Here is a 17,260-nt window from a genome sequence, read left to right on the forward strand (position 1 = left end):
TCCTGGGTCTAATTAAGCATTCAAAGTTAGAGTAGAAGGACCAGAGCTCTCAAAACGGGGGTCAAGATTGACCTTTGGAATATTGAAAAGCAGGCATTCACTGTATTTGTCGTGCCTTCGGAGTAATCCCACAGTGAGGTGGGCTCTTGGATACTCAGGGTTTCATTCCAAGGATAGCAGATAAATTCTGGACTGATTTGGTGGCATGTGGTGGCCAGTGACCAAGCTGGACCTTCATGCTTTAGGACTATACATTGTGGAGTCTGATGCTTTGAGCATTTTAATATCTATAGTAAGTTGAGCTGGAAAGGCAAAGTGAATATGCAAAACCAGTTACATAATTTTCTTTTTGTCATTGCAGAATCAAAATTATAAGGGCCATGGATTGTCAAAGGGAAAAGAGCGGTGAGTGGTCCCACCCAATTCAATAAACAGAACCGACTGATTTTCCTTCTCTCCTGACTCCCTCTCTCCCTTCGTTATTGCAATAATTATAATGATGATAATAATAGTAGACATAGTAATAAGTCATATGTAATAAGCAATTATTGGCACTGACCATGTGCCAGGGCCTGGGCCCGTTGCTTCACCTATATTAATTCATTGAATCCTTACCATGACACTTTGAGGCAGATACTACTATTGTGTCCATTTTACAGATGGAGAAACTGAAGCTCAGGAGGCTAAGTGATTTGGTGAAGCTCATGTAATAAGTTAGTGGCAGAACTTGTTGGAGTCTAGGGCCACTATCTTATTATGCTTTCCCGCCTCCTTCAACAACCTTGTGACAACTTGATGACTGTGTTGACTGTGCCCTGATCCTCTGCTTCACTCTGCAGCCATAACCTGAAGAATGCAGCACCATTTTTGAATTCCCTACACTTGCTCAAAGAATGAATGAGCTGTGAGATTTTATGGGAGATTTTTGTGGGCAGTTAGACAAAGTAGTTTACATTGCCCATACGATAGCAAATATTTAAGATATTTCTTTTCTGTTTCCTAGATACTTCTCTCTAAGGTCCCTCCTGGCTACACCACCACCGAGGAGAGCAGATGTGGTCTGGGACCCTTGTCTCCTGCAGCACCTGTCTTCTTTGCCTTCTTTCTCTCTGTACTGACCCCATCCCACTAATTTCAAATCTCTCACTTTCCTATGCAAGGCATCTCAGTCCTATTCCAGATCCTGGCCCTAAATTTGCATCCTCATCCTCATCCCCATCCCAACAAAAGAATGAGCACTTCAGTTTACTGGACCCATCCATCTATTTAGTGAGGGCACGTATAAATTAGATATGTATTCTGCTATGAGTAAGAGAAAACTCAATTGATAGTAGCTTAAACAAATTTTATTTATTTTCCTCACATAACAAATAGTCTCAAGTGCTGGTGCAGTGGCTCGATAATGTCAGAGCCAGTGTCTCTGTGATCATCTTGACCTTTTCCTCCATAATAAACACCAAGTGGCTGCAGCAGCTCCAGCCTTCATGTCATGATCAAGACAGGGAGACGGGAGAGGGAAGACTCAAGCCACGTCTCTTTCTTTCTTTTTTCTTTTTCTTTTTTTAAATCAAAAGAATAAAACCTTCCCAGGAGCCCACCCTTCCTAAGAATCTCACGTTTTTTCTTACTGACTAGAATTATGTCACATGGCCACCTGTAACTGCCTGGGTGGCTAGAAACACAAGTTACATAAGTGACATTAAACTATTATTACTATTCTGTACCCTGCTTTTGTCACACAAAATTATATTTTCAGTTTTCATCCATTTTGGCACATGTATTGTACTCTGGATGCATTGTAACTGCTGTTATCTGTTCCACTACATATCACAAGGTATTTATCCATCTCCCTGTTGGAAGGCAATTATGTCGTATCTTAGTATTGGTCTCCCTAGAAGCAGACCCTGAGACAAGGATGGGAGAGCAAGTGGTTTATTTGGAAGGTGATTCCAGTAAGCACTGGCAGGAATGCGGGGAGGTCTGACAGTTAAGGGAAGGAAACCAGCACAAGTGCACATCTGACGGGTTATTGCTGTGCCCACGTGGGGTTCAACCCCATGGGGGTCTCCTGGGAGAAAGTGTGCAACGCACTGCGGTCTTATTCCAAAGAGTGAGGAAGGAGATTGTTAGAGCATTTATCCACCAACTCCGGTTGTCATTGGCTGTCGTTGGCTGTGTGCTGTTGAGGGAGGGGCAGTTCCCTCTGGTCCTGCAGATGTGCTCCACACACTGGCTGAGCAGAGTGGAGGCCAGAGAAAGACCCCAGGCGGAGTTGTGGGTGCTGGCAGTGAGTGCCCTAGGGCTATGGGCAGACCACCAACACTGTATGCTAAAGGTTATTTCCATAAAAATATGAACAGTTAACAAATAAACATCCTTGCACATCTGTTTCCTAGTGCAAATGTATACCTAGGGTATAGAGCTAGGCTGGAATTGCTGGGTTAGGCATCTGCACATTCAATTTTACTAAAACCTGCCATGTGGCTCTCCAAAGTGCATTCTCCTCACAGAAGAGGGGTTTCCACTTTATTCCATTGTTGCCTAAATGTGAACTTTTAGATCTTTGCTGGTTTAATGTGTATGACATACTACTTGATGATTTTAATATGCCGCACGGCTCTGTGAAAGTTTGTCCAGTTTAGTCCCAACACCAGTATAGGATAATTATGATTTCTCCACATTCTTGTGGACACTTGGTTATTTGTGTGATTTTTGACATTTTCTCCAATTTGATGGATTTTGAAATCTCCTTGCTGTTTTAGATTATTTTGTTAGGATTCCATGCTGTCTCCTCTATTGGCTCCTTCTTCTTCTTTTTTTTTTTTTTTTGAGACAGAGTCTCACTCTGCTGCCCTGGGTAGAGTGCTGTGGTATCATACCTCACAGCAACCTCAAACTCTGGCTCAAGTGATCCTCTTGCCTCAGTCTCCCAAGTAGCTGGAACTACAGGTGCCCACCACAGTCATCCAGCTAGTTTTTCTATTTTTAGTAGAGACAGTGTCTTGCTCTTGGCTCAGGCTGGTCTCGAACTCCTGAGCTCAAGCGATCCTGACTTGGCCTCCCAGAGTGCTAGGATTACAGGCGTGAGCCACCAACCCTGGGCTCTCTATTGACGTTTAGCTAAACCTCCTGATTTTATCTTTTAAATGGTTGCTTTAGAGCAGTGGTTCTCAAAATACAAGCTCACAATCTAAGTTACTGTGGACCCCAATTAACTTTTGTTTACGTAGCTTACATCTAACAATATCTAACGCATTGGAAATTTAAACTGTTACGTTTAAAAATATTAGTTCATCTAAAAAGCAATAATATATTCATTACATGATACCATAAATAAAATATTTTTATGAATTATAGTTATAGTCCCCCTGCAATTCACTGAGATGAGGAATAATTATTTTACATTTTTGTGAATCTCTTAGATGTCTGGCTTAATAGAAAACATTTGGATTTCCACATTTTCTGTATTAGGTCTGTTGTGATACAAAGTTTGGTTGAAGGATAGGGAAAGAATCCAGCCTCATAAACAGAGATGTATAGTCGGAATAAGGAAGACTTTGTGTACCCCCGAGTTGGGGACCCTGAGGAATACTTGGACCATACTTCTAGGGGATTACAACGTGTGTCCTTACCTTATCATGGTCTACTTTGAATCAATATTACACCAGGTCACGTTCTTCATGTAAGAACCCTACAACAGCATGTTTCTGGGCATTTCCCTCTGGTCCTTTGTGCTATTATTTTTTTTTTTTTTTTGAGACAGAGTGTCACTATGTCACCCTCAGTAGACTGCTGTGGTGTCACAGCTCACAGCAACCTCAAACTCTTGGGCTCAAGCGATTCTCTTGCCTCAGCCTCCCGAGTAGCTGGGACTACAGGCACCTGCTACAACACCTGGCTATTTTTTTGTTGTCATTTGGCAAGTCTGGGCTGGGTTCGAACACGCCAGCTCCAGTGTGTGTGGCTGGCACCCTAGTGGCTGAGCTACAGGGGCCGAGCCATACTATTTTTGTTATATATTTACTTGAAAATATATTATAAACCCTACATTACAATTTTATATTTGCTTTAAATATTTAATTGTACATTTAAAAAAATTAAGGTGCTGGGCGAGGTGGCTCATGCCTGTAATCCTAGCACTCTGGGAGGCTGAGGTAAGTGGATTACTTAAGCTCAGGGGTTTGAGACCAGCCTGAGCAAGAGAGAGACCCTATCTCTACTAAAAATAGAAAAATTAGCTGGGGGTCATAGTTGGCGCCTGTAGTCTTGCCTACTCAGGAGCCTGAGGCAGGAGGATCCCAAGAGTTTGAGGCTGCCTTAAGTTATGATGATACCACGGCACTCTACTCAGGGTGACAGAGTGAGACTCTATCTCAAAAAGAAATAAAAAATATAAATAAAACATTAAGATATGGAAGAAAGTATTTCATATTTATCCTACTCTCTCTTTTTTTTTTTTTTTTAATTTTTAAAGACAAGAGTCTCACTCTGTTGCCCTGGGTAGAGTGCATGGCATCACAGATCACAGCAACCTCAATCTCTTGGGCTCAAGCGATCCTCTTGCCTCAGTGTCCCAGGCAGCTGGGACTACAGGTACTTGACATAATGCTCAGCTAGTTTTTCTGTTTTTAGTAGAGCCAGGGTCTCATTCCTATTCAGGCTGGTCAAGCTCCTGAGCTCAGGATATCCACCCACCTCAGCCTCCCAGAATGCTAGGATTCTAGGTGTGAGCCACCACGCCCACTTTACCCTAGTCTTTAGTCCCTCTGAATTAACTTTTGGTATTTTCTTTTTTTTCAGTTTTTGGCCAGGGCCAGGTTTGAACCCACCACCTCCAATATATGGGGCCGGCACCCTTCTCCTTGAGCCACAGGCGCCACCCTTGGTATTTTCTTTTTTAGAGGCAAGATCTCACTCTGTCACCAAAGCTGAAGTGCAGTGGCCCAATCATAGCTCACTGCAGCCTCGAACTCCAGGACTCAAGCAATCCTCCTGCCTCAGCTTCCTGAGTAGCTGAGACTATAGACATGCGCCACCACACCCAGCTAATTTTTCTGTTTTTCATAGAGGTAGTCTCTCACTGTGTTGCTTAGGTTAGTCTTGAACTACTGGCCTCGAACAATCTTCCCATCTTAGCCTCCCAAAGTGCTGGGATTACTGGTGTGAGCCACTATACCTGGCTGGTGTTTCTTTATAGTGTGGCAATGAATTCTCTCAGGTTTCGTTTTTAAATGAAATTTTACAGAATATAGAATTCTAGGTTGAATTTTTTTTTAAGCATTTGAAAGGTGATATTCTTTTGTCTTCAAGTTCACGTTGTTTCTGATGTAAAGTCAGCTGTTCTTACCGCCTTCCCCCTCTTACTTCTCTCTGTGTACCCCCGTCCCCAGGTAATGTGTCTTTTTTCTCTGGCTGTTTTTAAAATTTTTCTGTTTTTCAACAATTTGACTATGGTTTACCTTGGTGCGTTTTGTGTTGTGTTTATCTTTCTTGGGGCTAATTGAGCTTCTTGGATCTGTGGACTGATAATTTAACCAAATCTGGAAAAAACATTATTTCATTCCTTTTTATGGCTGAGTAGTACTCCATGGTGTGTGTGTGTGTGTGTGTGTGTGTCCACATTTTCTTTATCTACTCATCAATTGATGGGCATTTAGGTTGATTCCACATCTTTGCAATTGTGCATTGTGCTGCCATAAATGGTTGGTTTATCATTCAAATACAGATGTATTTTTGGTAAAATGACTTCTTTTCCTTTGAGTAGATACCCAGCAGTAGGATTACTGGCTTGAATGATAAATCTACATTTATTTCTTTGAGGAATTTCCATGCTATTTTCCAGAGAGGCTGCACTAACCTGCAGTCCCACCAACAGTGTCTAAGCCTTCCTATCTCTCTGCACGCATGCCAGCATCTATTGTTTTTTTTTACTTTTTAACAATGGCCATCTTGATAGGGGTAAGGTGGTATCTCATTGTGGTTTTAATTTGTACTTCCCTGATGATTAGTGATGCTGAGCATTTTTTCATGTGTTTATTGGCCATTTGTTCATCTTCTTTCGAAAAACCTCTGTTCATGTCTTTTGCCCACTTTTTAATGGAGTTGTTTATTTCTTGCTGATTTGTTTGAGTTCTTTGTCCATTCTGAAAATTAGCCCTTTATCAGATGTATAATTTGTGAATATTTTCTCCCATTCTATAGGTTGTCTATTAACTCTGTTGATTATTTGCTTTGCCATGTGGGAACTTTTTAATTTAATTGTTCTCATCTCCTTTAGGTGTTGTTTTAGTGAGTTGTTTGTCTCTTTCTTAATGATTTGCAGGGATTATTTTAAGTACTTGGGTACAGATCTCATGTAAGTGTTATATGTATCTTCTCTCAAGCTCTTGATAGTCTTTGAACTATACTTGTGGTATTTTTATTTTAGAGTTGTGTTACAAATACAGATAGGTGCATCTGTCACAAGTGCATAGTTCTACGGATTTTCATAAACTAAACATACCCACATCAGGAAATAACACCAGCACCCCAGAAATCCTCCTTCTAATCATTTTCCCACAGTTTTCATAAACTGAATATACCCATATCGGGAAATAACACCAAAGCACCCCGGAAATCCTCCTTTTAATCATTTTCCCACAATAAGGTCGCCATTATCTAGATTGCTAAAGGCATACTCAAAATCTTTTATTTTTTTTCTTTTTTTTTGAGACAGAGCCTCAAGCTGTCGCCCTGGGTAGAGTGCCGTGGCATCACAGCTCACAGCAACCCTCAACTCCTGGGCTCAAGAGATTCTCCTGCCTCCGCCTCCCAAGTAGCTGAGATTATAGGCGCCCACCACAAGGCCTGGCTATTTTTTGGTTGCAGCCATCGTTGTTGTTTGGCAGTCCTGGGCTGGATTCGGGGGGTATGTGGCTGGTGCCTTAGCCGCTTGAGCCACAGCCGTAGAGCCAAACAAATTTTTTTTTTTTTTTTTGGTAGAGACAGAGTCCCACTTTATGGCCCTTGATAGGGTGCTGTGGCATCACACAGCTCACAGCAACCTCCAATTCCTGGGCTTAGGCGATTCTCTTGCCTCAGTCTCCTGAGTAGCTGGGACTACAGGCACCCACCACAACGCCCGGCTATTTTTTGTTGCAGTTTGGCTGGGGCCAGGTTTGAACCCGAAACCCTTGGTATATGGGGCCAGCACCCTACTCACTGAGCCATAGGCACCGCTAAAAATCTTAATTGAACATTTACTTTGAGATAATTGTACATTCACATTCAGGTGTAAGAAATAACACAGAGTGATCCTATAGAGGCCAAGGGCTCTGAAGGTTCACAGAAAAATCAACTACAAGATGCAGATTAATGGGAGAAAAGGCATACAAATTTATTTAACATGTGTATATGGGAGACTTCAGGATGAAGACCCAAAGATAGAGGGCAAATTGTTTTTATGTTTAGGTTCAACAAAGTATGGAGAATGTAGAGAAATATCATGGGACAAAGAGGGAGGGTACAAAATAATGCCCAGCTAAGCCTGTCTCTCTAGATTCTTCTTGGGCTCTCCTAGGTCAAACAAGGTAGGTCAGATGATTTCTTTGTGGCCTGTTTTTGCACAGATGGATTAAGGTTTTATGGCTGGCTTTCAAAAAGGGGTTCTGGTTTCCATGACTTGCCTTGGGGAAACAGGGATTCTAGTTTCTGTGGCTAGTCTCAAGGGGAATATGGGACTGAGGGTCAGGAGAACAGGAGGAGAGCAGAGAAAAAACTTCTGCTTCTGAGGCCTTCATTTTGGAGTATCATTTTCTGAGTCCCAACAATCCCATGTGCTCTTTACCCAGTATCCTCAAATGGTGAACTCTAGCAGAACAACAGTACAAGATCCAAAGAGATACTGGCGTTGATACAGTCAAGATACAGAACATTCCACCTCCACAAGCATTGCTGGTGTTGCCCTTTTACAGCTGCACTCACTTCCCTTCTTCCTGCCCTCCCCCCACAACCCTGCCCCCACCCATCCTAACCCTTGGCAGTTGCTATTCTGTTCTCCATTTCAACAATTTTATTCTTTCAAAAAGTTATATGAATGGAATCATACAATGTACAACTTTTGGGGATTGGCCTTTTTTTCACTCAGCAAAATTTTTTAGAGATTCATCCAGGTTCTTGAGTGTGTAAATAGTTTGTTCCTTTTTATTGCTGCCGTGGTGTGCGTGTGCTACAGTCTGTTTAACCCTTCACCGTTTGAAGGATATTTGGGTTGTTACCAGTTTGGAGCTTTTAGGAATGAAGCTGCTATGAAGGTTCATGCACAGGTTTTTATGGGAGCATCAATTTTCATTTCACTGGAATAAATGCCCAGGAGTACAATTGCTGAGTTGTATGGTAGCTGCATACTTGATTTTTAAAGAAACTGCCGAATTATTGTCCAAACTGGCTGTATTATCTTAAATTCCCACCAGCAATGTATAAGTGCTTCAATTTCTCTGCCTCCTTGCCAACACTTGGGATTGTCATAATCTTTTATTTCAGCCCTTCTAATGATTGTGTAGTAATATATCATGATGGGTTTGATTTGTATTTCCTTAATGACCAATGATGTTGAACATCTTTCTGTAGACTCATTTGTCACCACCTACATATCCTCTTTGGTAAAATATCTGTTCACGTCTTTTGCCCATTTTCCAGTTGGATTTTTTTAATGCAATGTTTTAAGAGTTCTTTATATATTCTAGATAGTAGTCCTTTGTCAAATCTGTCTATATTTTCTCCCAGTCTATAGGGTTGTCTTTTCATTGGCTTAATAGGGTCTTTCACAGAGCATAAGTTGTTAATTTTGAAGAAGTCAAATTTATCAAGTTTTTCTTTCATGCTTGTGGTGCCCAATCTAAAATCTCTTTGTGTAGCTCTAGATCCTAAAGGTTTTCTTCTATGTTTTTCCCTAATAGTTTTACATCTTACATTTAAATTTGTTTTTTGTTTTGAGTTAATTTTAGTATATGGTTTAGGCCTAAATTCATTATTTTGCCTGGGTTTATCCAGTTGTTCCAGCACCATTTATTAAAAAGGCAATAAATACTTCCTTCATTGAATTGCTTTTGTTCTTTTGTCAAAATCCAGTTGGGCATATTTGTGTGGGTCTATTTCCTGGTTCTTTATTCTGTTCCATTGATGTATGTACCTATCCCATCACCAAGACCAAATAGCTTAGTAGCTGCATAATATATTTAGAAATTGACTAGACTGGTTTATCCCACTTTATTCTTCTTTTTCAAAATTATTTTACATATTCTAGTTCATTTGCCTTTCCATATGCATTTTAGGCTAATCTGTATCTATAAAATAATCTTGCTGAGCTTTTGGCAGGAATTGCATTACATCTGCGTATCAATTTGAAGAGAGTTGACATCTCTACTCGGTCGAGTCTTCCAATCCATTTTTTTAACATGGTAGACTCTTCTCAGTTTACTTAGATCTTCCATGACTTCTCTCATCAGCAGCATTTTTGTAGTTTTCGGCATGCAAATTCTGTACATGTTTTGTTTGCTTTACACCTCAGAATTTCTCTTTTTGTAAGTAATTATAAATTGTATTGTATTTTTAGGTTGAGCGTTCATTGGTAGTATACAGAAATACAATTGATTTTTGTATCTTTGTCTTGGATCCTGTGGTTGCACTCCAATCATCTATTAGTTCAGTAGTTGCTTAGATTCCTCGGGATCTTTTACACAGTCGTCTACAAAAATGGACAGTTTTCTGTCTCCCTTTCTGATTTGTATCCCTTTTAGTTCCGTTCATTGCACTAGTTAAAACTTCAAGTATTAGATCGAGTGAGAAGGTAAGCGTGGAAACCCTTGCTTTCTTTTTGAGGTTAAGGGGAAAGCATCAGTCTTTTACCTGTCAACATAAAAAATAGAGAGAGACAAATCTCTATGGAAGAAGGTTTTATTTGGGAATAACATACGAAAAGGAAGACTGCAATCTAGGATGTACATACAGACCAGGATGGTTTGGTAAATCCGGAGAACAAAGGAAACAGTTAGGGTTTTATTGGGGAAAGGGGAGGTTTACCAAAGTTCATTGACACTGGCAGTTCTTTTGGGTTTTTTTTTGTTTTTTTTTTTTGTTTTTTTTTGCAGTTTTTGACCAGGGCTGGGTTTGAATCCGCCACCTCCGACATATAGGCCTGGTGCCCTACTCCTTTGAGCCACAGGCGCCACCCGACACTGGCAGTTTTGATTGGTGAGTGTTAGTAGTTGCTGGGTAGGACTTGTGATTACAGTTAGTCCCTTATAGTTTGGGATTAGATTTATGAGAACTGTGAGTCAGGCAGGGATTCTTGCATAAGCAGCTAGCTGTCCTTATGCTGCTGGCAGTCCTGGTGTGACTCACGTAGTAAGGTACAGCTGGGAAGACTTTTTTGTGATAGTTCCTGTTATCAGGCAAATTGTGTGTGAGAGGCCTCCCTTCATGGCCTTTTCCAGCTGTCTGTTTTGCCAGGGTTTGACACAAGTGACACCATTTTGAATCTGACAACTTTCACACACCATTAATTATAATGTGAGAGTTTTTTAGATGCTTCTGTCAAGTTGAGGAAATTTCTGAGAGTTTTTGCTTTCTATCATGAATGAATGTTAAATTTTGTCAAATACTTTTTCTGTACCAATTGATTGTGATCATGTGATTTTTATTCCTGTCTGTTAATGAGTTGGATTACATTGATTGGTTTTCTAATATTGAACCAGCCTTGCCTACTGGAATAAATTCTACTTGATTATGGTGTGTAATTCCTTTTATATATTGCAGAAATCTATTTGCTAATATTTTGTTAAGGATTTTTGCATCTATCTTCATTAGAGATAATTGGCTATAGTTTTTTGGGTTTTTTTTTTTTGAGACAGAGCCTCAAGCTGTCACCCTGGGTAGAGTGCCGTGGCATCACAGCTCACAGCAACCTCCAACTCCTGGGCTTAAGTGATTCTCTTGCCTCAGCCTCCCAAGTAGCTGGGTCTACAGGCGCCCGCCACAGTGCCTGGCTATTTTTTGGTGGTAGCTGTCATTGTTGTTTGGCAGGCCTGGGCTGGATTTGAATCCGCCAGTTCAGGTTTATGTGGCTGGGCGCCTTAGCCACTTGAGCTACAGGCACTGAGCCTTTTGTCTGGTTATAACAGAATTGAGGTGTTTTTAACTAACTTCCAATGATTATACTTTCTACAAAAGAGTATGATTTACCTCAATTCCAATTACCTCCTTGCATGCTCTTAAATTATGGATGGAGCAGTGAAATTTTACTCTAAAAAAGAGAAGAGAAAAAAGGAATTTAGAAGTTCTCCTTCCTCTTCTATTTTCTGGAAGAGATTGTACAGATTCATGTTAATTCTTTTAAACATTTGGGAGCCAGGGCGCTCATTACAGCCTGCTCATGCCTGTAATCCTAGTACTCTGGAGTCTGAGGCGGATGGATTGCCCTGAGCTCATGAGTTAGAGACCAGCCTGAGCCAAAGGGACACCCTCATCTCTACAAAATAGATGGTGTTATGGCAGGTGCCTGTAGTCCCAGCTATTCCAGAGGGGCAAGAGGATCACTTGTGTCCAAGAGACTGTGAGTTATGACACCACAGCACTCTATCCAAAGTGACAAAATGAGACTATGTCTCAAAAAAAAATTGGGGGGTGGGGGGGAGAATTCTCTGAAACTCTCTGGGCCTGGAGACCTCTTTTTTGAGAATTTCTGAACTATGAATTCAGTTTCCTTCATAGTTACCGAGCTATTGAAATTATTGTGTTGGGTGAGTTATCGTCATTGCTTTTCTAAGCTGTCCAATTAGATGTGTCGAGTTGCTCATCGTTTGCCTTATTATTGTTTTGACATCTCCAGGGCTTTTAGGAGTGTCCCCTGTTTCACTCTTCATATCGGTAATTGTGTCTTCTCTCTTCTCTTCTTTGTCAGTCTCGCTGACAAGTAAGTTTGTCAATTTTATTGATCCTTCCAGAAACTAGCCTGAGTTTCTGTCTTGCTTTTCTGTTTTTGATTTTATTGATTTCTACCTCTCTACTAGGCCTTCTTTGACCTCACCCCAGAGGGAGAGGGAGGCCTCATTCCTGGCAGTAGGGGAGGCAGTCCAGGCTCCACATGTGGCCTCCACTCGCCCAGCAGGGGGAGAGCCTCATTACCACCTGGTGGGAGGGAGGCAAGCCAGGGCTGTGTCTTTGGCTTTCACTGACACCACCCCAGTGACATCACATTCCCAGATTTGGGGGTGCCTTGTTACAACCTCAATGGAAGTCTAGCCTACGCCCCCACTCAGCCTTTCATGGCATAAAGAGGAGCGGACCACAGATGTTTTCTGTGGGGTTTGGCTGGAGTAGAGCAGATTGTCTTAAGTCTTCTGTCTAGTGAGGTTGCTCCTTTCTGCTTCCTTTGTTTGGAGAAAGCAGGGTTTTGTTGGAGCTTTTCTCGTCTGTGCCCATTTCTGGGCATTTGTGGGTTAGTGGCGTTTTCCTTTCATATCTTGGCTATGTGAGGCAGAAAAGAAAACCCAGGGAATTCACCACCAAGTCCTGCCTTTGGTCCTGAGGTCCCTGTCCACCTTCTTCTGTCCCTTTTCAGTCTTTTTATGTTTGTTTATATATAATGTCTTGGGTTTTTAATTGTATTAGTAGGAGGCATAGGAAAAAGCACATCTGCTCCTTCTTCCCAGACGAATGCCAAGAAAAGGGATTTGCAGATACTTACCATTTCATATAAGGATTAGTCACAGCACATGCAAAGCAACCAGATCATGCCTGACATATCACAGCACTGGGTAAAATGCCTCCTTTGCATGGATACAGATTCAAACATTCTGTATTTGATGATTTTAAATGCTATCATGCTATAGTGCTGAATTTTGAGATTCAGTAATTCTGCTTTTGACATTTCTAGTATGGAACTTGACTTTTCTTCTGCCCCTGTTTTTTAATCCCCGGGGGAAATCATTGATCCTGAGCAAGTGTTCCGTTGGCTTGTCTTGCAGAGAGCAGAGAGCATCAATCCGGTTCAAGACCACCCTCATGAACACTCTCATGGACGTCCTTCGCCACAGGCCAGGATGGGTGGAAGTGAAGGAGTAAGACGCACCCAGCCCCCAACCTTGTCCCTCCTTCCTAGTGTCTTACAGCTCCTTGTCTCCCTTCATTTTTCTCTCAGTTCCCCTAGGAGGCCACTGGGACTTGTCCCAAAGTGACTGTGACATTTATTAATACCCACAATGTATCAGGTGCATTACTGATGCCATCTCTGTGTTATTTAAGCTTTACAACCAAGCAGTAAGATATCATGCTGAGTAGAAAGCCAGTTGCTTAAGGTCACACCATTGTGCAGAGTGAGATTCAAATCCAGTTCATTTTTGTGCCCCATGGTTTTCAGTAGGAACAAGGACTGCAGCCACACAGACCTGCTCGCTGGAATCCCCTTCCCAGGCCACCTACTTGTTCTATGACCTAGTATAAGTTGCTTGACCTGGTAGCCTACATTTCTTTTATGCTGGGCTCTGGCCATGCCAATTGAGACAAACCAGCATACAACACCAATACCTGGCACATAGTAGGTGCTAATATTAGTTAGGGCTAAGGTTTGCATGCATGTAACAAAAACCCAAAATAAGAGCGATTTCAATAGGCTTAAGAGTTTGTTTATATTTGTCCCACTGAAGTCCATATGTAGGAAGTTCAGAGGTGGTAAGAGAGCTCCACAGAAATGTGGGACCCATCTGCTTCCATCTTTCCCCTCCAGTGTCTCTTGAGCAAGGCCCTCGTTTTCATAGTCTAAGGTGGAGCACCAGCCTTACCTTCACCCTCCAAGCAGCGGGAGGTAGGAAGGAGGCAAGAAAGGCGTGCTCTTCCCCTGAAGGACACCGCCTGGAAGTAGCTCATGTCTCACGTGGCCATACCTAGCTACAAAGGAATCTGGAGATGTAGTCTTTATGATGGAAAATGCAGGCTATCTTTTCCCAGGCAAATGTTGGGAACTCTCTGAGAGTGGATAGGAGGAATAAGGGACAACCAGCTAACTTGTCTCCTGCTCAGTAAATATTTGTTGCAGAACAATCGCTGAGTCTCCTGGATACCCTTTAAAACTTCACATGCACAATCTTTTTTAATCATCCTAACAAAATCTTCCAGGTAGGTGCCGTTATCATCCCCATTTCACTAATGAGAAAACTGAGCACACAGTAGTGGAAAATGCCAATTTTGATGTCACTCAGCTTGTAAGGGCTTCGGCTGGGATTTGCACCTAGTCTGTCTGTTGTGGAGTCCCGGGCTCATCTCTGCCCTGTCCTAGCAGTCTCTCAGTAAGTGGAAGGAACAAACGAGCAAATGTTCTTACAGGTCCGAGATTCCAGCTGCTTGGTGCAGGGGAGACAGACTTTAAACCATGCCACAAAAAAATTAGGAGGCACAGGAAATCCAAGAGAGCAGAGTCCTCTCTTTAGGACTTTGGGGAATATTACAATGATGATAATGATGTTGAAGATGACAACGATGGTGCTACTGTGGATTTGTCTTCTTGGTTTTCTTAGGATCATGCTAATATCAGAATGGGGGGGGGTCCTTCCCTGGATCCAGAGAACCTGATAAAATGAAAGATGACTAGCGGGAGTTTGGGGAAGTTAGAGGGAAGTGTGGTGACTGGGCGGGGGGGTAGTATGTGGGAAAGAGCACTGTCCTCACCTGCTGTGGGACCTCAGGCCACTCCTTGCCCCTCCCGTGGCCTCTGCTCAGTGGTCAGGAGAAGAGTCTGAGGACTTGTCTGCTGCCGATGGTGTGGGAGCCCATGAAGCAGGAAGTTCAACGGCTGATCCCGAGTTGCCTCGAGTCCTCCGATCAGGAAAGGTCCAGAGGCCAGGGCCTTTCTGCTCAACATGGCTCTGTGAATGCCCCTTCATCCTTCAGAACCTAGCCTGGGTTCTGGTGTTTCCCAATAGAATCAAGTCTCAGTTCAGATCGTCAGCTTGTTAGATCAGAGTTTAGTACAGATGTGGCCAGAGCTGTTCTTTCCCTTATTTCCAACCAAGAAAGCTGGTGTGAAGCCTGGAACCACAGCAACCATCTTAATGGTCCTGAGGTGATGAGTGTGAGGGCACGTTAAGGAAGGCAGAATGGGAAGGTAGAAGAGACCTGGATTCCCCACTGGCCTTGTGAAGCAATTTGATATCTTCCTGTTTTATTGAAGAGCAACTTGACTGTGACAGTCACGAAGATGGTGTGCAAATGAATGAACTTCTAGTCTCAGAATAGGATCTAAAATCTACACTATAGTCACAAGGCCACTCGGTTGGGCCCCACCCAACTGTTCAGTATCATCTTTGACCTCTTTCCTTCCACCTGGCTGTTTCCTGTCCTTGAACATGCCCTCCCAACCTCAGGGCCAGTCTCTGTTCCTTCCTCTGCTAGACCCCCCCACCCCCACTCCCTGCTCTTGACGGGCTGCTCTTCCTCAGCCTCGAGACCTCAGATGGAAGGTCGTGCTGTCCTCCACCTAACACAGGTCCCTCAGCTACCCTGCCTCATGGCTTCTCCTGGGTCACTCCATTGCACGTTTCACAGTTCCTCACTCTGGAGTTATTTTTTTCCTCGTTTACTGTTAATCTCCCTTGCAGGACTGTGTGCATCCCCTGGCCAGGTGTTTTGTTTCCTCCTGTATGTTTGGCACCCAGCATTGTCTTTTCTCTGTCACAGAGATGACTTCAACACACACATGCTGGATGAGTGAGCGAATGAATGAGTAGAGCATTTTTCCCTCATTCATCCATTCGCTTTACAGGGCTTCCGCAGGGAGCTGGGGGAGAAATACACCTGGGTCATTAGTCCAGTCCATATCTCATATTGATTAATAGCCACAGCTATTCTCTACTGAGAACAGAGCCTCAGAAAACAACTCAGGGATTGACTAACTTCCCCCATCTCCCTGGTCAGGGAACAGACCCTGGGTAGTAATGGCAGTGAAAATCCAAGTTGGAAGACCTAGCTAGAGATTACCCTTTGCAACCCCATCCTCTATGTCTTCAAACATTTTTTGTTTTGGCAACGTGAGATAAACCTTTTGTTACTGTCTTTTTAGACTGGATTATTGTAACAAACTGTATGTCAAATTAATTATCCTTTTTATTAAGAAATAACTTACATATAAAATAATTTTATATCTTTTAGCATATTTGCAATGTTATTTATTTATTTATTTTTTTTTTTTTAAGAAAGAGTCTCAGTTTTGTCACTCTTGGTAGAGTGCCATAGTGTCATAGCCCCCAGCATCCTCAAACTCTTGGGCTCAAGCAATTCTCTTGCCTCCGCCTCCCAAGTACCTGAGACTTATAGGTGCCCGCCACACCTGGCTATTTTTAGAGACGAGGTCTCGCTCTGGCTCAGGCTGGTCTCTAACCTTTGAGCTCAGGCAATCCACCTGCCTCGGCCTCCCAGAGTGCTAGGATTATACAGTTAGTTACTGTTCCTGGCTGCAAAGTTATTTAATCATCACCAAAGTTATATAATTATCATTATCTAATTCCTGAACATTTTCTTTATCCCAAGAAGAAACCCTGTACCCAGTGACAGCTATTCCCGTTTCTCCTGCCCTCCAACCCACGTCTGGAGCCTGCCTCTATTTGTCTATTTAGACACAACACGTGATATAAATGGAGTTACGTATCACATGACATCTTCTTTCACTTAGCGTAATGTTATCAAGGCTCATTCCTGTCATAGCATGTATCAGTATTTCATTCCTTTTTATAGGTGAATAATATTCCATTGTATGGGTCATCTGTTTATTAGCTGATGGGCATTTAGGTTATTTCCACTGATTGGCTATTAAAAATAATGCTGTCGTGAACATTCATGTACAAGTTTTGAGTGTACGTATGTTTTTGATTCTCTTGGGTATGTACCTAGGAGTGGAATTGCTTGGTCATATGACAACTCCATATTTCACATTTTGAGGAACTACTAAACTGTTTTACAGAGTGGCTGCATCATTTTACATTCCCACCAGCAATGCATGAGAGTGCCAGTTTTCCCACATACAGCACTCATTATTATTTATCTTTCTTATTATAGGCAGCCTAGTGGATGCAACATGGTATCTCATTGTGGTTTTGATTTGCATTTCCCTGATGGCTAATGACGTTTAGCAACTTTTTACATGCTTTTTGGCCATGTGTAAATCTTTTTTGGAGAAATGTCTATTCAGATCTTGTGCTCATTTTTAAATTTATTTATTTATTTATTCATTTAT

The 17,260-nt window shown here is 42.2% G+C and overlaps 1 protein-coding gene across 1 annotated transcript in view; it reads left to right on the plus strand.

The window, feature by feature from the left end:
* The window catches only part of TTLL9 (tubulin tyrosine ligase like 9), a 61,033-nt gene that overhangs the window by 6,521 nt on the left and 37,252 nt on the right, over positions 1-17,260 (plus strand). Inside the window, exons 2-3 of the mRNA XM_053574074.1 lie at positions 362-405; positions 13,005-13,097. Coding sequence (XP_053430049.1) covers positions 362-405; positions 13,005-13,097 — 137 coding nt within the window. The remainder of the gene's footprint in view (positions 1-361; positions 406-13,004; positions 13,098-17,260) is intronic.

Source organism: Nycticebus coucang, chromosome 21, assembly GCF_027406575.1.
Source record: "Nycticebus coucang isolate mNycCou1 chromosome 21, mNycCou1.pri, whole genome shotgun sequence".
NCBI classification, from domain to species: Eukaryota; Metazoa; Chordata; class Mammalia; order Primates; family Lorisidae; genus Nycticebus; species Nycticebus coucang.